General features: G+C 40.5%; 2 protein-coding genes across 2 annotated transcripts in view; both read right to left on the reverse strand.

Moving 5' to 3' along the window:
• The window catches only part of gltpd2a (glycolipid transfer protein domain containing 2a), a 4,950-nt gene extending 2,765 nt beyond the window's left edge, over positions 1-2,185 (reverse strand). Inside the window, exons 1-4 of the mRNA XM_046869166.1 lie at positions 1,178-2,185; positions 976-1,040; positions 632-840; positions 1-516 (exon numbers count right to left, since the gene is read on the reverse strand). The exon at positions 1-516 is cut by the window's left edge and continues 2,765 nt beyond it. Coding sequence (XP_046725122.1) covers positions 1-516; positions 632-840; positions 976-1,040; positions 1,178-1,274 — 887 coding nt within the window. The 5' untranslated portion in view covers positions 1,275-2,185. The remainder of the gene's footprint in view (positions 517-631; positions 841-975; positions 1,041-1,177) is intronic.
• A 7,290-nt stretch (positions 2,186-9,475) lies between these two features.
• plod3 (procollagen-lysine, 2-oxoglutarate 5-dioxygenase 3) overlaps positions 9,476-12,500 on the reverse strand; it is a 6,826-nt gene continuing 3,801 nt past the window's right edge. The window contains exons 10-18 of the mRNA XM_046869165.1: positions 12,349-12,470; positions 12,068-12,172; positions 11,856-11,981; positions 11,584-11,725; positions 11,371-11,484; positions 11,050-11,226; positions 10,766-10,912; positions 10,011-10,136; positions 9,476-9,892 (exon numbers count right to left, since the gene is read on the reverse strand). Of these exons, the coding sequence (XP_046725121.1) occupies positions 9,737-9,892; positions 10,011-10,136; positions 10,766-10,912; positions 11,050-11,226; positions 11,371-11,484; positions 11,584-11,725; positions 11,856-11,981; positions 12,068-12,172; positions 12,349-12,470 (1,215 nt within the window). The 3' untranslated portion in view covers positions 9,476-9,736. The remainder of the gene's footprint in view (positions 9,893-10,010; positions 10,137-10,765; positions 10,913-11,049; positions 11,227-11,370; positions 11,485-11,583; positions 11,726-11,855; positions 11,982-12,067; positions 12,173-12,348; positions 12,471-12,500) is intronic.

Genomic DNA, 12,500 nt, shown 5'->3' on the forward strand with positions numbered 1-12,500 from the left:
GCTGTGACAATGATGCGAATGATTGGTTCGGCCTCCTCGTGTGTGTTCACACACACCATGCTGAGCAGTACAGAGTGTTCAGGCATGGCTTTAAAGGCCAGTCGTGCGACCCTCTGTAGAAGCCATGGATGATACGGTGCTAACGACTCACTGTAAGCTTCTTCACACACCTCACCCAGGTTTCTCCTCACAGGACCAGGCTCCATCCACAGCTTCATCAGCAACAGCTGCAGCCACAGCAGTGATCGATGGAGGCGGAGCAAAGTACGACTGCCTGAAGGTGTCTGTCTGTTGAAACTGATCATGCCCATCCGAAGCTCTGTATCCAACATGGAGCGAACAGAATGGTAGGCGGGGCCTGGGGGGTTGTGGGTTAGAAGTGTGGAGTTGTTAAGGGGCGGAGTCAGTAGTCTGTGTTTTGCAAAATCCTCCTCAGCCAGCTGGCGAATCAGAGTGATTTTCTCCTGAACTTTGTAGGTGAAAAAACCAACCAGAGGACCAAGTGCCTCCATAAACCTGCAAACAAGTGTGTTTTTTGTGTTTGTGTGTAAGTACAGGTTTACTAAATGAAACTGCTCACATCTATTGACTAATAGAATTCACTAAATCAGTATTAAGAAGTTGATGTTACTTGATTAGCTCCTCCCAGCAGAGCAGGTAAGGTTCCAATAGCACATCAGAGGTGGGGCTAAGGGCGGAGTCTAAATACTGAAGAAGGTTGGACACATGAAAATGTTGTCCAGGGCAGTCGGGTATCACAACATTGTAAGAGGGAATTATATCACTTCTAATGATGTCATCATTGTCCACATCACTTCCTGCAAACACCACTGGAGTTACCTGTGGTGGGAAAGATGGGGGTGGGACTTATCTTTTATAAAAATTAACATGCAAAAACAACCTGCAAGTACATATGTGTGTGTGTGTGTGTGTGTGTGTGTGTGTGTGTGTGTGTGTGTGTGTGTTTGTCCTTACTTTGCTGTTGGGATCAGTAAGACATGGGAGCCACGATGATTCACAATCAGGTATCATTCCCTGAGCTGTGCAAGTAATCACACACACACACACACACACACACACACACACACACACACACACACATAGATGTTCATGTACAGAGAGGCATGTGTGTGTGTGTTTATGTGTAGAGAGAGAGAGAGAGAGAGAGAGTACTCACGTAGCCAAAGTGAGGTGAGGAATAGAAGCAGAGTCAACATGGCTGCAACCAGGAAGTATTGCTGCAACAGTGGTCTCATCATCAAACTAACACACATACATACAAAGACGTACGACACACACACTCTCTCTCTCTCTCTCTCTCTTACACTATTTTCTCTCTGTGCTGAAATGTTTATTCTCCTTCCACACACACACACTGATGTTTGCAGTGAACTAATCTCTGTGACATTTGTACTGCAGTACAATGTATCATTCAAGAGTCAAGATTCAAAGGTTGCTTTATTGCATGACAAATATGGACATTCATATTGCCAAAGTATAAAAGATACAGATACATAACACCAGAAATAACAACAAGAATAAACTATAAATATAATATACTATAGTATAACTATAATAACAATTTAGGTTTAGGATGATTTGGTTGATGTTGGTGAAGATTTGGGTTTGAATGTGGTTGTATTTGGTGTGTTCAGTGAGGAAGTGCAGTTCTGCCTCTACTGTGTTCAGTAAACACTGCTGGCAGAGTCTCTGCTCTCGGGGCAGACAGGACTGTATGTGTCTCCCCGTCTGTCTCCATGGCCAGACAAGTCCACCGAGTCTCTACTTCTTCAAGGTGTGTCTCAGTTTGTGATCAGACACCATGCTCAGGTTCTCTGCCACGCTGTAGTGTCTGTTCAGGGACACACAACACTCCATTTTACTCTGGAGCTGCTTTCAGTTTCCCAGTAGCTCAGATACTTCACTCTCAGGGGTCGTGTCATTTGGTTCATTCTAATTGGGTTTGTGGGTTTTATCTGATCCTGAGTCACTGGTGTGTGAGTGTGTTATGGCGGTGTGTTAGTGTGTATTAGTTTTTTGTGTGTGTTAGCGTGTGTTGGTGCGTGTGCTGGGGGTTACTTGGTGTGGGGGGGAATCAGTAGATGTGTGTGTTTGTGTGGGGGGTAAGTAGGTGTTGGTGAGCATGTTGGGGGCCAGTTGGTGTTTGTGTGTGTGTGTGTGTGTGTGTGTGTGTTGGGGGTTGGGGCTTGTCAGTGGGTGTTGATGTGTGTGTCGGGGGTACAAATAAAATGTACACTGTACAAATAAAATCTCAGAAACTACAGAGTATGTTAAGTCATGTTAAGTCTGTGAGTGTGTGTGTGTGTGTGTGTGTGTGTGTGTGTGTGTGTGTGTGTGGAGGGGTCAGTAGGCATTGGTGTGTGTGTGTGGGGGTGTTAGTAGGTGTTGGTGTGTGTGTTTGGCAGTGAAAGAGGAAGTGCATATGTGCATGTGTATGAGAGATAGAGAGAGAGAGAGAGAGAGAGAGAGAGAGACACACAGACAGACAGACACACAAACACACACACACACAGTACTGACTTAACATACTCTATAGTTTCTGAGATTTTATTTGTACAGTGAAAGCATAACACATTTATCCACACACATTAGCCTGACAGCTTACACACACACACACACACACACACACACACACACACACACACACACACACACACACACTACAAGTGTGTTATCATGACAGTGGTTTGCAGAAAGCAGCAATCACTGTCATGCATAAATATACTGAACAAGACATGCCCACTTTACAATTTTCAGCCGGGGGACGGGGCAAAACACTGATGGCCCTAATTCTGTGTGCCACTGGAAAAATGGTGCCCCTTTGATGTGTGCTGATTGGTGGAGAGCTCTGGGGGTGGAGTCTGTGATTGCCTTACTGCAGCAGTATTCTACAGAGAAAAAGACAACAGTTATTGTACACTCTGATGTGTATGTGTGTGTGTGTGTGTGTGTGTGTGTGTGTGTGTGAGAGAGAGAGAGAGAGAGAGAGAGAGAGAGAGAGAGAGAGAGAGAGAGAGAGAGAAAGATAAACTCACAGGTCTTCCACGGCCACAAAACACAGTAGTGAGGCCAGTGTGTGTGTGAACAGGTTTCAGTGTGTGTGGCTGCTTTAACTCCTTCAGTAATTCTGGGCTTCCCAAACCCCCTACAGTACAGGACAGGAGGAAAGCCATGTGATTAACACCCTCCCACACAGACAGACAGACACACACACACACACACACACACACACACACACATACACATGCACTTACTGGCCTGGAATAAAGATTCTGGAGCTTTGAAAGATGGAGAAGTGGGAGGAGACTAAGGAAAAACAGACAGAGAACCTTTAGTCATGCTGGCTTAACTCAACCACACTTAATGTTAACCACACCCCCGAATGCTAACCACCCCCCTCCAAATGTTAACCACACCCCCAATGTACAAATGTAATAAATGTATACTGTGTAACAGAATGAACAGAGTGTTAGTCTGGTTATACCATCTGCCAATAAACATTATGTTTAATATAACAACGAGCATTTGTACAATGTAGAGTTTTACGGTTTATAAGTATATTCAAATATTTTTATAAGACAAATTAGTTTCTGTTATGATTTTTAGTAAACGGAAGCATTAACTCATCCATTTGAAAGACTTTACAGTGCATTATGACTTTTACAAAGCGCCATCATTTTTAATGCCCAGGCCTGGAGCTGGTTTGTTTCCAGTTCAGCTTTGGCCACCAGAGGGAGACAGTAGCAGCCTGTCATCTAATTACTTTTAATCAGTCTCACCTGCCCTTGACTCTATTGAAGGGAAATTTGCTCTGCAATAAATGCTCACTTGTGAGGCCAAGCTGAAGCTGGTATTGGTGAATTAAAAGTGCTGTATTCTAGTCTTTCTTCTGTGCTAGACTCTACATAGCTATTTTCTCAAGTTTTTCTGTTCCCTCCTGTAAGAGAATTACTTCTGCTATTGGGTTTGCTATTCCCTTTTGCCTGTTCAGGTAAACAAGGTGTTTGTTCCTCTCAGTTTAAGTAAATATTATAATACTAAATAGCTTTTGTTTAATTAGGTTAAATTATGTGGCCCCCTTATCTGACCCACCTGCTTCTATCCACCCTTTCTGATGATAGATGATGATCAAATGAATATTATTCGACTTACCTTTCTAACATCCATCACTTTCATCCAAATCCTGAGGGGAGAGAGATGGAAAGAGAGAGAAAGGGTTAGGGTTGGGATTTAAAAAGATAAATAAATAACATTAAATAAGCATAAATAATAATAATAAATAAATAAAGCTCAAACAATGACTGTAACCTGGCGCAATGAATAAAAGCATGACAAACTAATTTTCTTGGTGAACAGTCCTGTAAAACATCAGGGTTCAAAATAAGAGTTCACAGAGATGATGCAGTGTAAAATCCTCCACTGGAGGTCGGCAGCTCTTTTGGTCAACGGTGGTTTGTACAGTGTCTCCACTCTGGTTTAATATCATCATTAAAACCAAGAACATTTCTTCACTGGGTGTCCACCCTCACACTTATTTAAAAACACAGGCCCTGTAGAGCAGCTTCTCCTTCACTGTCCCAAAGTTAATTTCCCCTTCACCCCTGCACTCCAGGAAGGGACCTTCGTACCCATCGAGTTCAGGAGCTATGTCCAGCTGGGGAAAGGGTTACTCCTCTCTAGAGCCGATCTCTCTGATGCTGACTAACTATACATCATTAAGGTCTAAGCCTCAAGCAGCGATTTCAGATCACTGTTTTTCAATGGAAAACTTATAACGAATGTATTTACTGAATTTGTATAAGCAGTACACAACAACAACATGCATTTAAAAATGCAGTACTTCCACATTTATTGTAATAATGAGTCACAAACACATCCACTGCTGCAAATCCCGGTTTATTAGGTGTTAGAGTTTAGATGGGCCTCACACTGGTTCTCTAAACACATTCCTTTGTTGTTTGTTCAGTGTCTATAGGATCTTTACGATGAGAGTACGAAAGGTATACAGGAATCTTTATCTGGACTCAGACATCTCTGGTTATTATGTCTTCTTACCCAATCAGGACCAGTTTTAGCTCAGGTTTTTTTCCAGTGTGTATATATACTTGTCTGTTATCTGCATTAAACTGAAGAAGAACATATGCACCATGCTGTGTGCTGTGAGATTCTTCCCTGATCAGAAAAGGCACGGTCATCGTAGATCAAATGGAAAACCTCTCCAAGAATTAAGTTTTGTTTGGGCATAATAAAAAAAATTAAAAAAATTGTTCAATTAATGATAACAATTTCCTTTGGTGGGATGAATCCGTCGCAACAATGTTTTCCTCACCTTAGATGTTAAGATGCAAGATTAGATGATGTTTTTTACGGTCTGTCTAATACAGTAAAACCCTGTTGTACGAGCAACTAATAGTACAAGCAAACTGAGAAAATTTTACCGTTTCACAAGCAAATTTCGAAGGCACGAGCTGCCGGTTCCCCGTTTTCAGCCGAGGGTAGCATCAGTCGCTTAGTTGATGACGTATCACTCGGTCGCTCTCGTTGTTCAGTGCAGCAAAAACTTAAACTTTTTTTTGTTTTATATTTTTATTTCACTAAAAATCTTGAAAAATGTCTCCCAAGAAAATCAATGATGGTGCTGTGAAAATTAAAGTAAATAGAGTTACCATTGAAACCACGAAGGGTATAAGCGTGGTGTGTCTCACACTCGCAATCATCCACTACCACATGGGTAATTGTTCAATTATGTTTACATTACAGTAATGTGCGGTATTTGTTAAAATAATCTACAAATACTTTTTAAGTGCAGAAATAAGTGATTGAACGAAAGACTACAATTCTGTTTTGGCTTTATAGTCTATTTTTTCTCCTAACTTACAAAATTTCTAAACCAATTGGAGAGATTTAATTACTTTTTTGTTTTAAGACTACCATCCCCCTGGTGCCTAGTGTTGTGTGTATTGTCTGAGTGTTATGTGTTGTGTCTGTTCTTTGTTCTGTGTAAAAAAGTTGGGTCATGACATCTCTCGCTTATTGCCAGAAGAAAAACCCCAAAGATTGGATGTATAGGACTAGTGCCAGTTATTGGACTAATCTTTATTTGGATCATTTGGCATGATGGAGTGAAATTGTCAAATTTTTCCTAGAGATTTAGATGCTGCTAGATGTTTCTACTCTGCTCCAGGTTTAGTTAACCCTTTATGCTCTTTGCTGCAACAAGAAGTGGTGCTTTCCAGCCTCAGCACAAAACTCATGAAGGAGGTCCTAGGAGAAAAGGGAAGTTCATCTATTAGGGAATAGATAGATTTCCAATTTCATGTCCTGTAACTAACCTTTTGCCTGTGGTGACACCGACTGGTACAAATTTTTATCATAGTTTTAAAATAATTTCAAACTTGCCTTTAAACCTTTTAGGAAGAGATATGATGCACAAAATGGGAATGGAAATTCTGTTTTTTGAAACCAATGTTTCACTGTCTTTTCCTTCCATCCTCATGCTCTTAACTGAGCCACAGACACTACCAGATTTCTTCCAGGGTAATACGAGGCACGTTTAATCCAGGTAAAACCGTATCCGTTTTTTGTTAAACAATATCTATTGTCAAAAGAGAAGAATGTTAGCATTGCTCCATTAATTGACAATTTATTGTCACAAGGTGTTTTGATCGAAACACATTCACCTTATAACACACCAATTAATCCGGTCTTGAAGGCAGATAAAAATGCTGGAGGCTAACACAAGATTTACAAGAGATTTACGAGTGAAATTATATGTAAACATGGTATTATCTTCCATTGCTATGCTGAAAATACATGATTGTACATTTTAGCCTAACAATGATAAACATTGTGTACAGAACATTAGACAGTGGATGCTTGTTAACTTCCTTCTGCTAAATCCTGAATCAATACACCCCTTAATCCCACCACATCTATAAAAACCATCAGTATTATAGAGAAGTGCAGTAGAACAGAGCGCTGCATCACACACAGAATCTGATACAGTGACAAAGAATGTTATTACTAAAGCAAGAAACCCAAAAAAACACAATTCAACACGTCTCCTTTCACTGGAGCCACAACTGCACCTCCACATACATCATCTCCAGGACAAGCATCGATATTCAGCTCATCACATCAACCCAGGGTTTCCTGCGTTTCACTGCAATGTTTCAGTGCATTTCTGTGCATTATGGTTTTCCTAGTTATTTAAAATAAAGGCAAATTGTTTGTTTTTGTACAAATTTTACAGTGAAAAAATGCAAAAGTATAAACGGTTCATAAAAAAGTGCAACAACAGTTTTGAACTGTTTTGTCGAACTTATGTTGAAGTCTGTCTTTGAACCAATCAATTTCTTCTCCTGTGTCAGCCATTGTGGAATAAAAAAAACAGCTATTAAATCCACATGAATATATTTTAGCTGCAGATGTGGTTTGAGAGCTCTGACTAGTGCGCACTCTGAAACACAATTAAAATGCCAGTCTTTTGGTGATAAATACAACAAATTAAAATGATACAACCGGCAAAAAACTAATATTTTCTAAATATAATAATAATTGTGAATCCACTGTTGTTTTTTTGTTAATTGTTTTCTCTCTTGGGGGTTTGAATTTAGCAGTAATGTATTATGTGTTAGCGGCAGGAGCCGCTAGTGGATGGACGTAAGACATGTGACCGAGGCATCATGACCTACATCAAGAGTGAGTCATAGACAGATGTGGAGGAGAAAATTCGGGAATTTTCCAAAATAAAACATCGTTCAGAATCAGATAATTAATAAAACGGAAATAATGTAAGTTATGTATTCTTTCTGTGCGGCCCGGTACCAAGTGACCCACGGACCAGTGCTGGTCTGCGGCCCGGGGGTTGAGGACCACTGTGTTAGATGACCTAGTGCTTAAAGAAACAGCTTTGAGCAACATGTACTTTACACTACAGGTGCTACAGGTGTTGGAGTGCTGATTCTAAAGGACTTGTGGCAAATTCTTTTAACCCTGGCAATGTGTGATGTGATATGGCTGAAATCTCTAACTCTAACCTAAACGTAGAGTAGAGGAAGCAGCTCAAGCAAGAGAAAAGTTATGAAATTAAGAGAATAAACTATTGGGGATAATTTAATACATATTTGTAGAAAAATAATTAAAAGTCAGTGATTCTGATAGTGTTTAGGTCAGCAGAGAAAGCCTTATCAGAACTAGAAAAGATGACCACCCCCATTTTGATCAGTCTACACTGGAATGTATTTTTCAAGACTACTGACAAACACTGAAGGGTCTTACACCGCAGTTTCTGAGTCTATTATGTTCCTCACCTACATTAATCAAAAGATGCAGGTTATTTGTTGGTACCACAAACAATAAAAACTCAGACACAAGTGTCAAGTTTTGTTCAGTCAAGCATTTTGTTAATAGCTGTTCTCTGTTGAAAAAACAAAGTTCTCCCTCACATGCTACTACTAAGATGCCAGTTATCCTGACCCAGATAAGTCTGGTTCCTGTTAAATTTTCTTCCTTTTATCATCTCCAGGAGTTTCTCCTCATCACTGTTACTCTTCTAAATTACAGATTAAAATCTTTTTTACACAAGATCCTTAATGGCAATGGCTAGTGTTAAAACTGTATATAAATAAAACTGAATTGAATTGACCCAGCCCCAACCACTGTATTCACTGCACACATGCTCCAACCAAAACCTTCATATCCCACACTCAATCCTCTTATTTAAAACACACCAATCATACTGCTTACACTCCAAATGCACCCTTCTCACGTAACACATTTTCTTCCCACCCCTAACACACCCTTCACCCAATTCACACTTAACAGCATGCACAAGAACCCACTCAATCCACTGAATCTTTCACCCTAAATAACACACAAATCTTTGCAGAATTATCTGTGATGAAAAGACTGAAGACTGCCATACCTGCTGAGTCTTGATCACTGATAAATACCATCTGAAAAAATTTCCAACACTCAGGTAACACACACAGAGCGTTAATTCTGCTGACTGACACAGCCCTGCATTAATTATTCACCTGTTTATGGCTCCAAAGTCGAGAAGAACAGCATAGAGGGAACCTCAACCATAAACAAATAAAATCTCAAACTGCACACTGCACACAAATCACTCTCATAACACACTACACTCATTTATTTATACCCATACAGAATGTGACAGGTGTGTATGTAAACATCTGGCTGAAAGCTGCAGTTGATGAAGTTCTGCCTGAAGCTCATGAGAAGCTCTTTAATTAATGATATTGTGTAAAAGTCAAGGCAGAGGGATGAGCAGGGCAAAACACACAAATCCCCAACATACACACCCATTGTGTTGGACATGAACAGAGGAGGTCTGTATCTTCACAATAAACTGAAAACATTGGAGCACATAGTGAGTGAAGGGGTGTGTGTGTGTGTGTGTGTGTTTCTGTCTGTTAAAATAAAGACTTACTTTACTCTTCTCAGCTTTTATTTATCATCTACATCAAATAATTTAAAACACTTTGTACAAAACTGACAGTAATCTGTTTTACACACAAATATACAACAGTTTAAAAACTAACTTGTAAAAGAAATAAAACTAAAGGCACGAGGTAAAAGTGTTGCATTCAGATAAAAAAAAAAAGAAAACTTTTTTTTTATTCAATAACAGGTTTTAGAGCATTTTTGAAATATACTTTTCACCAAAACACACACACACACACACACACGGTTAGGGGTCTACAAATGAGACCATGATGTATCGAGTGCCCTTGGTTGTAGGAAGACCCTCATGGTAGTGTGTTAAACGTCCTGGGTGCATTAAAGACCAGCCTTTTCTTGGAGCTTCAATTCTGCAATCATAACGCAAGAACCTGCATCCCCCTCCCTGAAACACACACACACACACACACACAATTTCACAGATATAATTAGTATTAATAGAAGTGCAGAACTGTTCTTATGGAGTAAAATCTTTGTGTGTGTGTGTGTGTGTGTGTGTATACCTCATAGTCTTTCCCCTTGCTGTTCAGAGCAATGTTGATTGTGAATGTTGATGAGTCGTGATGTGGGCGGAGTGCAGGTTGTTCATCAGGATGATAACGAACCACAAAGTTCATCACAGCTTTAGCCTGATACAAATACACCCCATTTTACTTACACAAGATAAACACAACTGGCCCCTTAAGAGATATGATTGGATTTATTTATAAATCAATTTTATAAGCATTTATTATTGATATGATATTGTGCACCTGCCACCTCCCTTTGCTCCTTTTATGGAGTTTTGTGGGCGTGGCTAAACACAAATGAGCAGTAACACAGTTTATATTTACGCTAGTGATTAACACCACATTTATATTTAGATGGAAGCTCAGGGGTTAAGCTGCTGGAATTCGGGGTAGAAGGTCATGTGTTCAAATCCCAGCAACACTAAGCTCTCAGTGCTGGGCCCTTAGTCCTTACCTGATTGGTTATATGAAAGATAATTGTAATTCACTCCGGATAAAGGCAAAATACCGTAAATGTAAGCAGGAGCCCTTATTCAGAGTGACCTACAATTAGCTTATATATACACACGTGAGGGTTAGGGGCCCCACTCAGGGGCCCAGCACTGAGATCTTTGTGGTGCTGGGATTTGAACGAAACATTCACTGTGCAATCACTTCCAAAGTTTGGAACCATTCCTGAAATCTGGCAGAAATTTCAGTTAAGTTTGGTGTATGTGTGTGTGTGTGCGCGCGCGCCCGTGTGTGTATACCTTTGCATAATATCCTGGATAAAGTTTTTCAGTTACAGGAGCAATGTAATCTTTCAGGAATCTGAGCCACTCTTTCTCAAACTGAATCTGATTCATGTGAATATCGACAGTGGGAACGTTTTCATATCCACCTGATAAACGTTCGTCCTGAAACACACACACACACACACACACACACACACACACACACACACACACACACACACACACACACACACACACACAGATTTTGTTAATCATAGTTCACATTAACTAATGCTGAGGACACACCCATACACACAGACCGTATGTTTCCCCCCGGACCAGTGGCCGAAGTGCTCCATAGTCTCGACGAGATCATCACACATCTTTTCTGAAAAGGCAGGAAACCAGTAAACATCTGGACACGGCTGTTCCACCAGATCCACACCATTCTCAAAGATCTGAGAGTAATTCTTATGGACATATTTCTCTCTCCAGTCCTACACACAAACACACACACACACACACACACACACACACAGAGAGAGTAAACCAGTCTCAGTAAAATAAATACTGATGTATTTCTATCATTATAGAGAAGTTCTTGAACGAAACAGTGTGTGTGTGTGTGTGCGCGCATTTACAATGGGGTTGTCAAATATTTGCCACATGTCTGGATGCAGTCTGCTGATGTTGTAGTTGTTGGTGGCGATCAACCGGCCAAACTCATCCCTATTGGATACAAACATAAACACACCCTGCACAAGAAAACACACACGCACACACAAATATTTAAGAAAAAGCCTTCTGCAACAGATAATTCATGAACTGTTTCGCTCACACACACACACACATACCTGGTCCCGAACTGCTCTGCAGAACACCATGTCTGGGTCCAAACCATCCTCCTGGTAAAGGGACACGTGGGAAAGACGAGTACGAAGTACATCACCACGTATCAAATACACCTGTGTTATATATGGAACGTTCCACACTCCACTGAGAGAGAGAGAGAGAGCGAGAGAGAGATCAGATATATGCAGAAAATATATGCAAAATTTAACTTGACTGACAAACAATCTCTCTCTCTCTCACAAACACACACACACAGGGCGGATGGTAAACTCACACTCTTTTCCCCTGTACAATCTCGATGTAATCTTCAGAACGAGAATAAAATCCTTCAGGACTCAGAGCTCCCCAAAAATTAGACCAGAGTTTACCATGACGGGACAACATGGGGGCAATTACAGGCCTGGGTGGGGGGGGAAATTCAGTGAAATATTAACACTTATTCTGTTTAAAAGTGTGTGTGTGTTTGTGCGTGTTTGTGCGTAATACTTGTTCTCTTCGATGAGGATGCGCAGAATGTCAGGGTTGATTAAAGCCACATCACTGTCAATGCTGAAGTAGTAATCAAGGGTTGGATCATTCTTACACATCTCCCTAACACACACACACACACACACACACACACACACACACAGGTTATAAACACTGGTACAAACATGTAACTGTAAATAAAAATACACACTAAATAGTTGGTCAATTCAACTATTCAAAGTGAAACATTTAAAGAGAAGAGTGTGTGTGTGAGATCGTGTGGTGTGTGTGTGTCTTACACTGCCATGGTTCTGGCCTGATCGTGTTTTAGATTCTCTTCAGGTCCAACAAGTCGGGCATTAGGGAATAGAGAGCGATGTTTATTCCAGAACCACTGCACATGCTGCTCATGATACACCACCTTCACACACACACACACACAAAAATATTG

Source organism: Silurus meridionalis, chromosome 16 (genome assembly GCF_014805685.1).
Source record: "Silurus meridionalis isolate SWU-2019-XX chromosome 16, ASM1480568v1, whole genome shotgun sequence".
Taxonomy (NCBI): Eukaryota; Metazoa; Chordata; class Actinopteri; order Siluriformes; family Siluridae; genus Silurus; species Silurus meridionalis.